Here is a 17,386-nt window from a genome sequence, read left to right as displayed (position 1 = left end):
CTCTATCCTCCTAGAAGTGAAAACCCTGAAGCAGGAGGATCAAGAGTTCCAGGCCAGGCCAGGGTGCATAGCAAGACCCTGTCTCCAAAATATTCGAAGGCGGAGGAGATGGCTCAGTGGAAAAAGCACAGGACAATCATGAGAGCCTGAGTTAGGATCCCCAGCATCCATGTAAACAGCTCATTGTAACCCTGGAGCTGCTGGGGCCGCGACAGATAGATGCCTGGAGCTCATTGGCCAGCCAGTCTAGCCAATTGGTGGGCTCTGGGCTCAGCGAAGGATCCTGCCTCAAAGGATAAGGTGGGAACTAACTGAGGAGGACTCCTGATGCCAGCCTCTGGTTTCTACACGCGCACAGAACACACATGCGCATGCCCACACCCACCCACTCTTCACCTTACCATTTCAACAGCTCATGGAGATGCCTAAGTCTGAAAGGGCAGGGGATGAAATAAAATAGAAGCGGAAAGCCCTTTAAGGGATCTGTTGAGCATGGGCTACGAGGCGACTTTGAGGAGTGTGATTTCTGCCTCTCGGCGTCCTGTTCCCTCACACTGCCCTGACTTTATTCTTTCACAGGCAGCTTCAACAGCAGCAGGCAGAACTGGAGGTACACCAGCGAGATGGGCTGTCGTCATACGACATATCTCAGGTGAATTTCTGGGAAGCTCTTCTCTGTTTGGCCCTATCTCGCCCCCAGAATCCCCACCCTAAACTAAAGCTAAACTCGCTCCCTATATCCCAAGGCGCTCTGTTCCGTCCGATCTCTGAGGTACTAATAGTATTTTCTATCCCTGGTGCCCACTGTGGCTCTTCCTTCCGGAAGTGAGCCGCACGGAGCAGGAAGTCGGGAGAGTGCAGGCGGTGAGCCGTGGTCTGCCAACACTGAGTATCTCTAGGGGACAGAGGGAAATCCCGGTGTGGGCCTGTCTCCCAGGTGCAGGAGCCAGCAAGAGCAGGCTCTGGACTTGGCTTCCCTGGCTTCCCAGCATCTCTCTCACCTTTGCTCCCACACCTGTTTTGCTTTAATGTTTCTCTTCCTGTCATACTCCGTGTCTCTCCTTTCCTTCTCTCATCTCCTCTTGCCCCTCTTCTCTCCTCCTCTCTCTGGTCCTGCTTCTGACAGCTGGCCATCAGAGAAACTGACATGGGTCAGTACCTAACTCATCCCCAAATTAACCTTTAGGCTGTCTTCCTGATGTTTATAGTAGGTTGGCTCTTTTTCATTTACCACTGAAAAAGTCTCTGTGACTCTGGCGTTTCTCCTGTAACCCCTAATTCACACTTCCCAACCCAGGTGCCCTTGATCTTCGGGGATAAGCTACCACCAACCTTGCAAAAATAGTCAAGTCTTGAACACTAGCCCTTCCACCCAAAGGGAATAAGCAGGGGACAGCATGTGACTCGTGGGAAGTACCCTCTGTGCCTTATGTGTGGATTCCTATTGTGTTTTATGTGCCCACAGGTCCCTGTACCCAACCTACCTGCCAGTGTTCATGAGGCGGGGAAGTCTGTGGAAAAGGCAGATGCCATCTTCTCCCAAGAGAGAGATCCTCGTTTCGCTGAGATGTTTGCGGGCATCAGTGCGTGTAAGTGGCAGGCAGTGCTACGCCGTGAGGCTGCAGGGTTACAGTTACGTTCAGACCATCTGGAGATAGCCACCCTAGAGATAAGGGCAGGAAAGGCGACTTTTGTATGACGGCCGTAGGACATAGGAAGAAGCCTGTACAGGAGTCAGGACAGAGTCTCTGTATTCCTGTCCTTGCCTCTTCCTTCCTGATCACCTGTGACACTCAGCCTCAGGCCACAGCATCTCATCTCTAAAATGTAAAAGGTCAGAGCACACAAAGTCTAATCCATTACACAATGCCTTAGTCACTAGACTTCACCACTGTAACCAAATACCCAAGAAAACAACTTAGAGGGAAAATGGTTGTTTAGACTCTCAGTTAGAAAAGAAACTTAGAAAAAAAATCACCAAAATTTCAGAAGGAAAATAAAGTAAGATGGCAAGAAAACATGAATATCGAAAATGATAAGTCAAGATAATATTCAAGGACGACAGATGAGTAACCCCCAATTAACATGCTGTCACAATCCAGCATAATCAAAACAAAATGAGATGAACTATTGCTCCCTCAGGGGCGAGTGATGAAGATGCTTTCAATCCAGTGGGGAAGTACAGTGTCACCAGAGAAAGACTTCAGAATGTCCCTGTGGGCAGAGGACATACAGCCTGAACTGACTATAAATCTCATGAACTTTGAAATACAGAAAGGCCAAAATAATCACAAGCACAGGAAGAAACTAATTTAAAAAAAAAAAAACAACAACAAAGTAGAACTCAGAAAGCCTTTCCTCATTTTTAACAAATCAGGTCAATGAAAATAATAAAACAGAAAGATTTAGAAGACTAAATAATATATATAAACTAATATATATTATTTAATATGTGATATATTCATGTTTATATATTATTAAATGACATATATTAATAACACATATGTCAATGTGTACATATGTATGATTATATGTGTAAATATACACATATAAACATATATTGGTACATGTATAAGTACTGTGCCCTACCAGAGTCCCAGAGCATAGAAGAACAATGTGTCCACTATTTACCACCAAAGCACATGAGAAAAAAAGTAGCTTGCTTAAAGTCGTGCTGTGTGCAGTGGTAGCTGATTTGTCTGTCTGTCTGTCTGTCTGACTGACTGTTGCTTGTTTTGTGTGGTGCTGGAGAATGTTGGGCAAGAGCTCTACCACTCAGCTAACCCTCCAGCCTCTGTGAACTGTTTATAGAAGAGGGTGGCCTGAGTCTTCCTTAACCTGTCCATTTTCACTTTCTCTCCTCCCCATTCAAGTCTTGCTGTCATGCCCCCCCCCTTAAGGCCCTGTGATGAGGCTGCAGATTGAGCTCCTGCCCCTTCAGGATGCCCCATGGTTCCAATCTAACAAAGGCTTTGCTTTAGAGCCCCACACAGAGATGGTAGTAGGCTATTTGCCTCCTGTGTGGTCTCCTAGCCCCAGGGCCATGAGCTTAATCACCTACTTCCCATTGCTACTCCAGCCGCCCAGGAAGCTGGGCTCAGGGAGGGCACACATGCTGAATCGTCACTGTCATGCATGAATCATCACTGTCATGCATCCAGGCTGGGTGTCCTTCCTCATGGTGCCTTGAGAGTGACAGTATGATTGGGACATATCGGCTTCATGATGCTCTAGCCCAATGGTTCTCAACCTTCCTAATACTGTGGCCCTTTAATACCATTCCTCATGTTGTGGTGCCCACCATAGGAAAATGATTTCATTGCTACTTTGTATCTGAATTTGCTACTGTTATGGATCATAATGTAAATATCCGATATGCAGGATATCAGATATTGAATGTAATGTAACAATCTGATAAACCCTGTGGGGGTCAAGACCCCCAGGTTGAGAACTGCTGCTCTAGGGCCTCAGGCGCATCATGGAGCCAAGGGAGGGGTGATCTCTGGCTGACACTTGGCTGTCTAGAGGCCGCATCCTTTCCTGCTTCTCACATCACCACCGAGAGCCCCTTCCTTCCCATGAGAGCTCTAGACAGCCTGGCTGTGACCTGAGTCCAGTCCTCTCAGCCTGTCCCTGCAGGTGACATGCTTGAGCAGACTTACTCCTCTCTGGCAGAGCAGTGGTCTTGGTGACTCAGCCTAGCGTGAGTCTGAGTGTTGCCAGAGCCCCTGGTGGAAAGCCAGGCAGCACCACCCAGCTGTCCTGGCCAGTCAGTCTGGGGTATCCCTCAGTACCTGCTGATCAGGTCGGGGAAGGGGCCCTGGACTGGGATTCAAATCGGGTCCTTCCTTGGTGTCCCGTGACCTGGGACAGGCAGGGCCTCAGTTTTTTCATCTGTAAAAATGGAAGCAAACGTGTAAGCTGTTTCTGGTTTCCCGGCACCGCCCTCAGCAAACACCTGACCTGTGTTAATACACAGAATCCTCACCACAGTCCTGTGCCATAGACCCTGCAGTTATCTTCTTCAGGTGGAGAAACTGAGGCACGGGCAAGTCCAAAGAGCATCCCAGGTAGCAGTTGTAACACAAAGGGCAGAGCTGAGGTCCAAGGTCAGGCAGCTGAGGTTACCCAGGGTGTCCTCACATTTTTGCCCATTCCCTATTGTGTGCTCTCCCCCCCACCACCACCACCCATGAAATTGGGAATACTGAATATAGCAGTGCCTTCCCCACTCTCAATGGCTTGCCTTCAGGTGACTGGGCCACCCTAGGAGTTAGGAGAGACCACCTACGAGGGGACATGCAAGGGTGACCCCTAAGTTCCCGTGCCCCTGCATGGCCCGCAGCACAGGGGTGCGGGAACCTTCACCTGCAACTCCTATGGTTTTCCTAGCGGAAAAGAAGATGATGAGCTCAGCTTCGGCATCAGGCAGCCAGCAGATCTACTCCCAAGGAAGTCCATTCCCTGCCGGGCACTCGGGCAAGGCCTTCAGGTAGGTGCCAGGGAGGGGAATGGTAGGAAGGAAAGCCTGAATGTCAGCCTTGGTTCTGCGAGCTGAATAGGGACTGGTCATTGCTGTGCTGTGGGGTGGAGCCAGGATGGAGACTCTGGACTGCTGGCTCTGTCCATCAGCCCCTCCATAAGCACTGAGTGTCAGTGACTCTCAGGCACCAAAGGTATCAGCCTCTCTATGATCCTAGTAGGGGAGGAGTCTGTTGCCAAGATCAAGGTAGGGCTGTTGAGAAAGTAACCAGAACTGCCCTTTCCTCTGATTTTGCTGAGACCATGGCCGAGTGCAAGGAGAAAAGATGGTCTGTCGTATCTGAGCCTCAGCCTCAAGGGCCACTCAAGGCACCAAGCTAAGCAGGGTGCCTAGCTTAGCATCAGGGCATGCTGCAGCTTACTGAGGAAGCTTGACATCACCGCTGAGGACCAGGCCGGCCTCCAGTTTCTCCGAGGAAATGCAAGCACGAACCCAGGATTTTTACCAAAGGACAGGCCAGCAAATCTCAGGGAAGACATTCTCCTATGCCCCACCAGCTACCTCTAAGATCCCTGGAAGCCTCGCATAACCCAGACCCAGCAAGGTGGCGTTTTCCCTACCTCCCAGTTGAGCTTGGCCCGATTCTGAGCAGGGCTTCAGGGACCCTGCAGGGACCAGGGTTGAGCATGCAAATTCAGTGCCCAGAAACTACATTGGCCACAATGGGATAGGAATCTCCCTTTCTTGCTGTTCTAAGAACAGACTTCCTACATCAGCAGCAGGTGGGACCAGAGGCCCTAGGGAGGCTGGGCACAAAGGCCAGTGCTTGGTCCCAAAAAGCCCAGGCAGAGTTACAGCTGTTCCTCCTTAGCATCCCAGGGAGGGCTATGCAGGCTGAGGCATGTATTGGAGGAGCACCACACGGAACAAGAACAAGAAAATGTCCTTTGATAGAAAGGGAGCTGCAGAGGAAATGTGTATATATGATAGTACCGTAGTAAGATCCATTACTTGGGAGCTAGGCATGATTGCCGTCATCTATAAACCCGGCACTCAAGAGTCTGAGGCAGAAAATCGCCATGAATTCATGGCCAGTATTAATTATACCTTGTATAATTAATATAACTGATTTCTTAAAACCAAATCAAAAATAAAGAAAATATCCTCCGCAGGGCATGGTGGCATACATCCTTTATGCCAGCACTTGGGCTAAAAATGCCTTTTGGCAGAGGCAGGCGGATCTCCGTGAGTTCCAGGACAGCCAAAGCCACTTAGTAAGAAAGATCCTGTCTCAAACAGCAAACAAACAAACAAACAAACAAACAAAAAAGCAAAAAGAAAATACCCTCTGAACTGAAACATCCTGAGGGAAGTGGGAAAGAGCTAGTGTTTTGTTAGGTCGACCCAGCTAGAAAGACAGACGTGATGTTTGAACAGCCAAAGTTGCTTTCCAATCTGCAAGGAGTCCGAGAAAACAGGAAAAGGCTTGAATACACTCTCTTTCTTTCAAAACCCACCTAAAAACCTAAAATTAGGCACAGCCCACCTCACTGAGTATATCCACAGGCCCCCAGCACAGACCCAGGTAGGGCCTGGAGCAGTATAAGTCTCCCTCCAGACTCTTCCATTTTCAATGGGCTTACCGTCCACATCGCCCAAAACACTCCTGGAAGAAGGACCTGGCGATATAGTGAAGATGGTGTCAGAGCATCCTCTCCAGGCACACGGAGAGCTAGGAACTGTGATCCATACCGCAGGTGCCCAGTAAAAGTGCAGCAAGTTAAGTCACCTGAGGGCCGAAGAGGTAAGCATGCCTGACTGAGCCCCTCGCAGCGGCCTTCCATTCCCTGGTTTGTCTCAGTATTGAAACTGACAGCCTGCTGCCTATGTGCAGAGCCTGGAAGCTTCCTCGGGGCCCCAAAGGGACAAATTAACCAGAGCACGGAGAGCAGGTAGCCGGGAGTCTGATTTGTATTCTAAGACTCGTGTCTCTTCTTGGAATGAAATCTTTTATAGAGATCTGGGGGTGAGCAGTGAAAGACAGTGGTAGGAAAATCCAAAAGCTGACAGACCCTGGGAGAGGAGGCTGAGAATAGAAACCGGCAAGGACCCCCTGGGCAGTGTACAAGGAGGAAGGAGAGCAGGTGTGGAATCTTTTGACAGAGACTCAGGAAAGCCGGCCATTTTCTGGGAATAAATGTATCTCCTTCTCCTAGCTCTTCTGTGGTCCATGTGCCTGGAGTGAATGACATCCAGTCCTCCTCCTCTACGGGCCAGAACATATCCCAGATCTCCCGGCAGCTGAACCAAGGCCAGGTGGCATGGACAGGCAGCCGTCCACCCTTCCCAGGGCAGGTATGAATGCCTATGAGGCACGACCCTGGGTGCCCAGAGTGACAGAACACATACCATCTGCTATTTGGGGTCCCAACTCTGAGGGTAGGTCAGTGCTCCCAGCTAGAACAGCCAGTTCCTCGTGAGTCCCTGCCATCCCGTGGAGCACTTTGAGAGCTGGGTCCCCAGGGATTTCTGATCAACACCCCTTCTCACAACTTTCTCTTAAGAAAGAGAGCAAGAAAGAAAATCAGCCTACAAATCACAATCCCAGAGAACCAAGACAACCATGAGGACCCTAAGAGAGACATACATAGATCAAATTGACATGGGAAGTAGAAAAAGACAAGATCTCCTGAGTAAATTGGGAGCATGGGGACCTTGGGAGAGGGTTGAAGGGGAGGGGAGAGGCAGGGAGGGGAGCAGAGAAAGATGTACAGCTCAATAAAAAAATCAATAAAACTAGAGAGAGAGAGAGAGAGAGAGAGAGAGAGAGAGAGAGAGAGAGAGAGAGAGAATATGAATCAGGCACCCAAAGCTTCTCCAGAAAAAAAAAGCCCCCCACCACTTTGGAGCTCTGGTAGCTACTGTGCCAAGAGGGCCTATAAATACCCAACCTGGTTCCCTGGAAGGTTCTAGAATGATAGGTCTTATTCAGATGAGGGGACTTTATAAGCTGAACTTGGAGAAGCCAGGCCATTGTAGTCCTCAAGGTAATGTTAACCAGCTCCACCCCAAGTCTCCAGGGCTAGGATGCTGGCTGGCCGACACACACTGAGCTTATCCCAGGCAGTGAAGGGAACCAGGGCCTGCTGTTCCTGAAGGGACCTCAAGGGTGGGGCTCACGGGAGGCGGGTTGGTCCTGCCTCTTTCTGTCCTAACCAGAACAAATCCTACCCCAGCCCAGCAAGACGCAGTCATCTGCCTTCGGGATTGGATCGGGCCACCCCTACCCTGCTGACCCTTCTTCTTACAGTCCTCTCTCCAGTCCAGCGGCCTCCTCGCCCAGTGGAAACGCCTACCCCAGTCTGGCCAACAGGACTCCGGGGTTCGGTAGGTGGGGAACGAAGGAAAGAACTCATGTTCTGAGCATCCTGTGTCCAGGAGCTGAACCAGGGCTTCTTTTAGAGTATAGGGCAAAGCCCCAAGCTCTCAGGATATGGGGCAGGGCCCCTGAAGTGCCCCAGCTCCTCTCCTTTCTGGCTACAATCAAGAGGGCTTTGGGTGTCCTAAGTGTTGGAAGTATACCACCTTGACACTGTGGTTCAGCATGGCTATATCAAGGCAGAAATGGTACCTTTTCTTCCCTGTGTTATGATGTGACTCAGTTGCTAGTTTAACCCTACGTGGCCCAAGGAAGAGACTTTCACATCCTAGAAGTAAACCGTTCTCCATTCTCTGTTCAGAAACCCAGAGAAGCCAGGGATGGCTGGCTGGGTCAGCAAACCCAGAAAGTTCCCTTTTTTAATACTGCAAAGTATTGCTATGTTCCTCTCATTCTGAGACAAGATACCTGGCAGACGTCACTGCAGGGCAGCATGGTTTATGTTGGCTCATAATTTGAGGGTCCATCCATCATCACAGGGGAAGGGTCACACTGTCACTGCAGCTGGGCATCGGGAGACCAGTGCCAGTGCTCAGCTCACTCTTTACTGCGTATCTAGTATTTCCTTCGTATTTATTTTTATTTCCCCAGCCCATGGATAGTGGTACCCCACAGTGAGGATGAATCTTCCAAACTCAATTAATCCAGCCTCTAAACTCCTGCACACACACACTCAGAGGTTTGTCTCCTGGGTGATTCTAGATCCTAACAACTTCATGTCATCCGTCACTAGGGGACCCTACCTCCTGTGAATGTTTCCTTGCTCTGTGAGAAAGGCTCAGGCTGTTAAAGGTGTTGTGGCTGTGTCTTCTGCCTCTGTCTCAGGCACTTCTGCCAGTTGCTCTTGGTGTGTTTGATACATAATAGCATCTCTCCCAGGGCCGGGGTCACACTCCACAGAAGGGGTGGTCCTGCCTGATCCCTCGTGGTACCGTCACTTGGTACCGTCCAAGAGAGTGGCATGCAGGGTTTTTCTTTGTAAACCCTCAAGTGAGCAGGAAGCCAAGCCTAAACCTCCCAATTTCACTTGTCAAGTTCAGAGCTTCCGTTTAAGTGGCTCACCTGTCGATCTTATGGGAAAGTGGCCATAAGACTGAGGACTGGGGACCATGGGAGAGGGGAGAAGGGGAAGAGAGAGGGAGCTAGGGGAGGGGAGAAAAATATATAGCTCAATAAAAACAGAGAGAGAGAGAGAGAGAGAGAGAGAGAGAGAGAGAGAGAGAGATCTGCTGTGGAGCAGGATGCAGGAATAGCATGTCTGAGAGCCTGGCTGTGAGGATGACCAGGGGAGGAAATGGGAACAGAGCAGGAGACCTGAGGAGAAGAGAGGGAAGGAGCCCAGCAGAGACCCCCTCCGGAGCCATCAGTGGAGAACACTACCTTGAGATGGTGGCTGTGAATCCCTGCTAATGGAGGCCTCAGCCTCCACTGGCCAGGACGTCAAGAAGCAGGGTCCTACTGGGGGTGGGGCAACCTTGGTCAAGGTCAGAAGAGAGAGAGTATAATTAGAAAGAGGACCTGGGGGAGAGGTTCACTGTCAACCTCAAGGGGTGCAGGGGAAAGGAGATAAGAAATAGAGCAGTCTCCATTAATGGTCAGTTTCATCAATTATTAAATAAAGATGAAACCGTTAAAACAGTATGCATATTTCAGTGAACGCCCGGCTCAATCCTGCCTGTGGAGGAAAGATACCACTCTGTTGCGGGAGGTCCTTCCGCTCCTCCAGCCTATAGCCACTGAGATACCAGCCCATTGGGGCATGGTCTCTCTCCCTTTAAAAAAGTGGCGGAAGGACCTCCCGCAACACCACTCTGCCTGGGAGCCTCCGGGCACCACACACATACAACCCTGGTGTTCATTGGGGCGCTGACAACAGCACCTTGCAGCATTACAGGGGAAATGGGGTGTAGGCCCCTCTTTTCAGATGTCCAGGTTTAACCTTGCCTTAGTTCTCAAGGCTGCGTCAAAGCAAGTGTAGTCCTTGGGAACTGTAGAAAAGTTCCCTATGCTGGTCCTAAACAGACACAGATAAATCCTAGAGCTTCTAGGGTGAAAAGGAGGTGTCCCCTGCCCATTAGAAGCAGCTTCCTTCCCGTCTTCTGATACCTTCACCATTTTTAAGAATGTCTGAGCATAGTCCCCAAAGGATCAGGGACAGATCCTTGTCCCAAATGCTATTGAGATTTAAACCAACTACCTGCGTCATCTCTCTTGGGAGTAAGTCATAAATGCTGGATGCAAGTTCCTGCTGGGAACATCTCTGGAGTGTTTCTTTACCTTAACAGAAGATGGCTTCTTTAGCCAGGTGGTGGTGGCGCAAGCCTTTAATCCCAGCATTAGGGAGGCAGAGGTAGGTGGATCTCTGTGAGTTCAAGGCCAGCCTGCCTGGTCTACAAGTTAGTTCCAGGACAGGCTCCAAACCCTGTCTTGGGAAGAAAAAAAAGAAAAGAATAAGGTTTCTTTACAAGGAAGACAGAAGGAGGGACAGAAAAAAGGAGGGAAGGAGGGAAGGAGGGAGGGGGCTGGTAGACAGGCAAGCAAACCTGAACTGGTGGGTTAGTTGGTTCAGAGAAGACTCCTGCTTATATGAAAGGCTTTGGCCTTTTTTTTTTTTCTTTCTCTTTTAATTGCCATTCAAGGTTGAAAGTGTAAGCAGCCAGAGACTCTCCCACCCAGGGAATTTCTTTCTACCTCAGGAATTATCTCCTTACCCACAGGAATAGGACTCTGTAGTAAGCGAACAGAGAGGAACTGAGGATAGTTGCTGTGTCATGCTACAGGGTCGGCAGCACAGGAATCCTGGGAGCAGAAAGAGCATAGAGTCCCAGCCTGGCTCGCATTGCGTTTCCCAGCTATGGAGTTAGACATTTAGTTTTCGGCCTCTGCTCTGCCGCTGCTTTCATCTCCGCCCCAAATCTTCCTGTACCACCACAGAGTTTCCTCAGTAGAGAGAGGAGAAAATAAAGTAAGCTTGGAGACACCAGGAGTGAGAGCAGAACTTAAAGGAGGCGGCCATTAAGACCCTGCTGGGGACAGAGTTAGGTACCTTGTATCCACCTTTCTATACCCAGGAGGCATCTGGACAGGGTTAGGTCTCTAAGGAATTTATCCTGGGTGCTAGGAAAGCCAGGGAAAGAACTGTGATGGTGCCATGTCTGAGTCTTTCATGATCCTGGCAGGCATCCAGGAAAGTGAAAAGAAGAAAGCATGGGGAGGGGGTTCTGGGGTGTATGAATGAATGCCTTGTTAGAGAAAGGTTTGGGGGTATGTAATCAAGGGCCCTAGCTGCATTGGGGTGCTAAGCAACCACATGGGCACCGCCGCTTCAGTGGTCCACGTGGCTGTTGTTGGCTCACAACTTGGCTGATCACACACAGGGTCCCACATGCTCATTTATCACATGACACGAGTCCTCATGGGATCGGTGCATCGCACGGACTAGGCGTGGACAAGGATCAGCAGCTGTCTCCCAGGATAAGTCCCAGTTGGCAGCTATGCCAATGCATGGTCTTATTGGCCTCCATATAAATTCTGCTGATAATTCTGTAAAGCATGAATTATTTTGGGTGCTAAAAACCAAAGCCCAAGAGTTGAGAATTGGGGTAGTATGCTTTCTCTGTTTCTGGGGATACCTAAGTCAGCATGAACGATTTCCCAGCCAAGGAGGGTCGTGACTACAAGTTGTCTTGATTGGTAGAGATCAAATTTTATCCCCATTTTTCCCCTCAATTTAAAAAGCACCTGAATTAGGTTAGCAGAGGTGTGGCAGGAAACAGGGGAACATGTGAAATTAAGAGTGAGTGACATGATAATCACGAACATACGACAGATCTTGTACATTGGTATGGAGTTGCGTGCAAGAAGAAAGATATAGACAAAAAAGAGTAGGCAGTATTATGGTCTCATTTCAAAGCAGGGGTGTTCATGCCTTGCCACAAAGAAATCTGATTTTAACCAGGAACACCAAAAGATGTCACCTGGGCGTTATTTTGATTTTCCATAGCTTTAGGTCCTTGGTTTTATAGCTGCTGATGGAGCAAAAGCCCATGAAAGACCTGGGAGGGAGGGGGCTTGTGTTCAGCATGCTTCTGAGTTGCTACTTTGGTAGCACGTGAGAGGAGGAAATGTTCTATGATAACATGGAGGTCCTAGCTCCACATGAGGATGGTACGGCCTGAGACCAGAGGCTCTGTCATGTCCCAAGTTGGCGAACACTGAAGATCCTCAGAAAGCATCTTGTTTAGAACAGTTCACATAGATTTAAAGTCCCTTCAGCCTTTATGTGGCAACTATATCCAGTTAAAAAAAAAAAAAAAAGCAACTACTTGGGGACTTTAGGATCATACACCCTGCTGGCCAAAGGCAGTGTTAATCCCGTCTGTTTTGATCCGGGGTCTGTGGGCCAATTCTGCTAGTCTTGTTGATTTATTTCTCTCCTCCTTTCCATCCACAGCCTCTCTGGCTCCAAAGGACTGACAGTGGTGATGCAAACGAATAGCCCTGCTGCCCAGGGAGAGAAGGGGAGTTAAACTTAATGTCATTAGACCATTGGCCCTTTTCCCCGAGGGAGAGAGTCTGGGAGAGGAAGGAAGGAGAGATGTACTTTTCCTATGAAGGCAGGTTTCAAAGGATGGGAAGAGAAGCCTTGAGGTCAAATCTTCCCACCAGGAATCTAAGCCATGAGTAACCACTGGGGGTTTGGCCACCAGAATGGGCTTGCCTGAGTCCTGGAATATGGCCATCTCTCTTGTCCCCAGAGGTTTAAAGTCTGTTTGTGGTCACCCCATGTCACAGAGAACCTAGGTTCCCTTTCGGGCTTTCTTAGTCCCCTTTGTAAAAATTATTTAAAAGCTGACCGAGAAGGTCTCTAAAATTCTAATAAAATGATTCTCAAGCTTCCTTCTCGGCTGGAATTTTAGAGAAAAACAACATGACAGACAAATGGTAAGTCCTGGCATGTCTCCAGAGGAGGGAGATGGAAAAGGGAGAAATTCCTGCCTTTGGGTTAAGGTCAGCAGTGGAGGCCTGCAAGCACGGTCTCAGGAGGAACACTGAGAAAGTTCAGAGCATTGGCTCAAGTGTGTTTAGGGATTTAGATGGTATTCAAAGAGGAAGGTTCTTGAGTTAGAACTTAGAAAGTCAGGCAGGCTTAACCGTAAATATCTGTAAGCCAGGCTTCTAGAGGATGTGACTCCATTATTTCACTGAGGGGATAATTATTCCTCCCATCTCTTTAGCATAGTCCTCAAAAGAGTCTGCTTTCCTGATCACCTGGCCAGGCTCTTGATAGGCCCAGTTTGTGCCAAGTCCTTCACTGCTTGTTCCTAGAAATATGACTAGGAGAGTGAGAGAATGAAGAAAAGACAGACAGACAGACAGACAGACAGGAAAGCCGGGTTCAGTGACCCATGTGTTTACTCTGGTAGTGCATACCTACTAGACAGCAACCCAGAAATTCAGGGTGTTTATCATGTTAGCTGGTCTTGGTACATCTCTGCACCCACTTGCACAGCAGAAACTGGGGCCAATTCAGTATCTCAAAGCTGGGCAATGAAGCCTGGATTTAGAGCTAAGATAAAACAAGTTGGTGATTGTCAGGGAGTGTACAACGTGAGTCCCCAAATTGGTTAATTGCTCTGTCTCAATCTGGTCATTGATGTACAGTGTTTCTTGTAGAAACATAGGAAGCCAAACCCACAGAGAGTATAGCTCAAGATGCCAAAACAAGCAAGGAATCCCCTCCCTCCCTTGCTCCACTATTGCTTATATGCAGCCTGAATTGCTTAGCAGTGTGCTTGCAGAGACAGTGGCTTAGCAAGCCCCAGCATGTCCACGTCTTGCCTCTGCATCTGCTTTTCAATTTTAGGCTGAGATAGTTCCAGCTATTCAATCATGATGACACAAGTCTAGACAGGTGACACCAGATCAAATCAGGCCACAGCAGAAGACATCAGTGCCCCCTGGACAAGCCTCTTTTGGAAGGCACCAGGAATTCCCTTCCCCGCCTCCACCACATGCCCCACCCGGTCTAGGTTGAGTGAAGGCTGGAGAAGAATGGAATTTATCATTCCAAAAACATCTGAAGTGTCTTCCACCGAGAAATAGGACGCAAGCCTGCCTTTCCTTCCCCTAACATTGCCCCAAATCTCAGCCGTGTACATTTTTAGCCTACAAATTTGGAGAAATTATGCACATACCTGACCCTACTAATCAATGTTGAAAGGTGAGCTCCCTGCCAGAGGACCGAAAAGTTCGTGTCCTTGTCTGCCCGCTCAGGAGGTAGGTGTGTAGGAAGCAGCTGCCTCCGTCAAAACACGTTCATTTTACCCAGCAGGAGTCTTCAGCTTTCGCACTGCTGAGGGGCTGGGCTAATCCCCGTTGGGCCGGGATGTCTGCTTACGAAGGATGTTTATCAGTCTCCCCGTCTGTTTATCAGCCTGCATCCTGCTGTCTGTGAGAATGAGAAGGGCCAATGGTTCCCTTCTCTAAGAACCATTCCGCTAAAGCCGACAGCACAGCACGTTCTGACTTCACAGGAATCCCAGGGCAATTTCTAGTCAGTACAGCCTCCCAGGAAAAATGTTAGTAAACCAGAATGAAGTGTATCATTAAGTTTCAACTAACAAGATACAAGGTATCAGCCTTGCCTCCATCCAGCAGGACCAGAACCTGCCCTAGGGGTTTGCAAGTTCACCCAGCTGCCTCACACAGGAGGTGTAGTGCTTTAGACACCTGGCCTAGCAGGACGCTGACCCATCTATCCAGGGCCAGCAGCAGCTGGATATCACGGCAGTATGACTGGGACGCAGCTCATGACATTTGGCGACCACTGGTTATTCCAGAAAGGAGTTCTTTGTGTCCCTTGGGAACAGGCCACATGCTGACCATTCACAAAGCAGGTGGTGAGGTTTAGGCGAAGGCCCCACAATGCTCCCTCAGCCAGGAGAGGCCATGCTGAAGGTCATGCTTATTTTGTAGTTAGAGGAGTTACTAGTCCCGCGACAGAAACACCTTAGGGGCCTCTTTAGTCTCCCTCACTAGGCTGGTACCCTTACCCTTCATTCAGGTCACACTGGCTTCCTCCAGGAAGACTGGTTTAGGTGGGACCTATTCTTACACCCCATGGTAGCCTATGTTCCCCTCAGAAGAGCTGTAGCTGTGTCGACCTCTGAACCCTTTGCCACCCTCAGCAGATGAAGCCAATCCCCATACTATCTAATGGCTTAGACTGAAGCTGTATTTATCTGATGGATGCAAGCAGGCTCCGTGTCAGGAGGATCTAAGTTCAGCCTCTAGGTTTATATAATAATTGAACAGGACAGATCTGTTGATATCATTGAGCCCTCAGCTTCCTTATCTGAAGAAACACGGATAATAAACTCACCTCTCAGACTTGGAAATGAACTGAAATAATGTCCCCAGGACAAGCTTACCATGTTGTACGCAGCTCTCATCGCTTCAGAACACTGTCATTTCCATCCTTCAGCGTTCCATTTCATTCCCAAGACAGCATCATTAATTGATTTTTTTTTCCTTGTTGCAAATATTTAACAGCATTTACCGTCTCAGAAGGCTAAAAAAAAATTTATCTTGAAATATATTATCTGTAATTAATAGAACCGCGTGCCCCCAGGTATAAATAATCAGCTAATCATCTCCGGGCCTCTCCGGCTTCTCCTCACGCTACCTCCGATTATCCCTGAGGTACAACTGAGGGAACTTCATCATGCACCGTGTGTCACCTGGAGGCTTCAGATGCAAACAGGACCAACACAGCATGTCCACATTCTCCCCTTTCCCTCCCTCCCTCCCCTACCTCCTTCCTCACTTCCTCTCCTCTCTCTTCCCGCCTTCCTTTATCTCTTCTTTCCTCCTGTCTCCTTGCCCTCCTTCTCCCCTCCTTCCTATGTCTTCACTCCCTTCTTTAAGAACTTACTAAAGCTATCTCTATTCAAGTACCATCTCGGAGTAGCCTGGCACACCCAGGCCTTAGTTACTCCACCTAGGGTGTCAGTATAATGTGAAGGACACTGTGTAAAAGGGGGTGCAGGTGCTGCGGGCAAACTGAGAGAAGGCCAAACTGAAACTAGAGCCTGGGCTCACATTTCCATAAGAAATGACCATGAGATGACCAAGAAAATGCAGGAGCAAGGCCAGTCAAGGGAGCAAGTGGCAGGGTCAGTGAGCTGACCCAGTGGGTCCAAGTGTTTGCTGTCCAAGCCCAGTGACCTGAGTTTGACGATTGCCTTAGCCCACTGTGGAAGGTGAACACTGACTCCCAAGAGTTACGTACTCACCCCCACGTGTGCATCTGCACACACACCATACGTGCACATGCCAACAAATTCTATTTGTTTAAAAAGGAAAGAACACGAGGGCATGGAGACCAGGAAAGTGACAGAATGTGACACCCAAGTTCTGCCAAGTGAATAGGATCAGAGGGTAGGGTTACCAAGATATGGAGAGAGACGTGAGGCCGGAGGAGAAGAAAGAAGCCACATTTGAGGAACCCTCTGCCATCTGTAGGCCATTTCTCTGTCCCAGGAGGGTGGTGGCAGAGCCCTGTGGATCTGGGAGTGGGTGGCAGGGGGACTCAGAACACAGTAGGGACAGTGAGCTTACAGGACGGGCACTCTGGTGAGATAAGCCATGGCCCGAGCAGGGACTGAGCAGAAGACCCTGTGATGAACTCCATGGGAGAGAGACCGGAAGTGAAAAGCCCTGTCTACAGGCCATGAGAGGAGGTGGCCGCTGCAAGGATAAGGATGGACACCTGATCTTGTCTTTTGTATTTTACATGCACACTTCACACGTGTGCGAGTGTGCGTGTGCATGCACACGCGTGCACATGCGTGCACACACATACACTCAATATTCTTTTTAATATATGTGTGTATATATGTATATATATGTGTATGTACATATATATATATACATATATGTGTGTATTTGCCAAAATAGTTTAGACAGAATTCTTGTTCCTTCTATTTTCTGTTTTGAGGCCACCATGAGCAGTCATGGGCATAGACGGCTCTGAGGATTGGAGCTCAGGTCACCTGACAGGCACATTCTAGCAGAAGCTACTTTTCCTGGCCGACCCTTCACATTCCACAGTGCTTCCCTGATTCTTCTCCACTCAGCTTATTCTGACAGAGAAAGGAGGAAGCCAGGAAAAAAAAAAGCAGCCTGTTTGGGTGTGACGTGCCTCTCAGGAGTGTGGAGCCCTCGAGTGGCACGAGGATGGGGGGAAGTGACAGAATATGACAGTCAGTGTCGTGTCCATTGGATGTTTCAGCTGAGAGTGGACAGAGTGGCGGGCAATTCCAGGGCCGGCCCTCGGAGGTCTGGTCTCAGTGGCAGAGCCAGCACCACGGACAGCAGAGCGGTGAGCAGCACTCCCACCAGCAGCCTGGCCAGACTGAAGTGTTCCAGGTAAATCCAGCGAGCAGCGCCTTCTCGTAGGT

At 49.2% G+C, this 17,386-nt stretch overlaps 1 protein-coding gene across 1 annotated transcript in view; it reads left to right on the top strand.

Annotated features, from left to right (window-relative positions):
* Positions 1–17,386, top strand: part of Arnt2 (aryl hydrocarbon receptor nuclear translocator 2) — a 147,212-nt gene that overhangs the window by 124,981 nt on the left and 4,845 nt on the right. The window contains exons 13-18 of the mRNA XM_026784429.1: positions 580–652; positions 1,466–1,589; positions 4,393–4,492; positions 6,700–6,838; positions 7,720–7,870; positions 17,218–17,354. Of these exons, the coding sequence (XP_026640230.1) occupies positions 580–652; positions 1,466–1,589; positions 4,393–4,492; positions 6,700–6,838; positions 7,720–7,870; positions 17,218–17,354 (724 nt within the window). The remainder of the gene's footprint in view (positions 1–579; positions 653–1,465; positions 1,590–4,392; positions 4,493–6,699; positions 6,839–7,719; positions 7,871–17,217; positions 17,355–17,386) is intronic.

Source organism: Microtus ochrogaster, chromosome 22 (assembly GCF_000317375.1).
Source record: "Microtus ochrogaster isolate Prairie Vole_2 chromosome 22, MicOch1.0, whole genome shotgun sequence".
NCBI classification, from domain to species: Eukaryota; Metazoa; Chordata; class Mammalia; order Rodentia; family Cricetidae; genus Microtus; species Microtus ochrogaster.
This window is presented reverse-complemented; position numbering and strand designations above follow the sequence as displayed.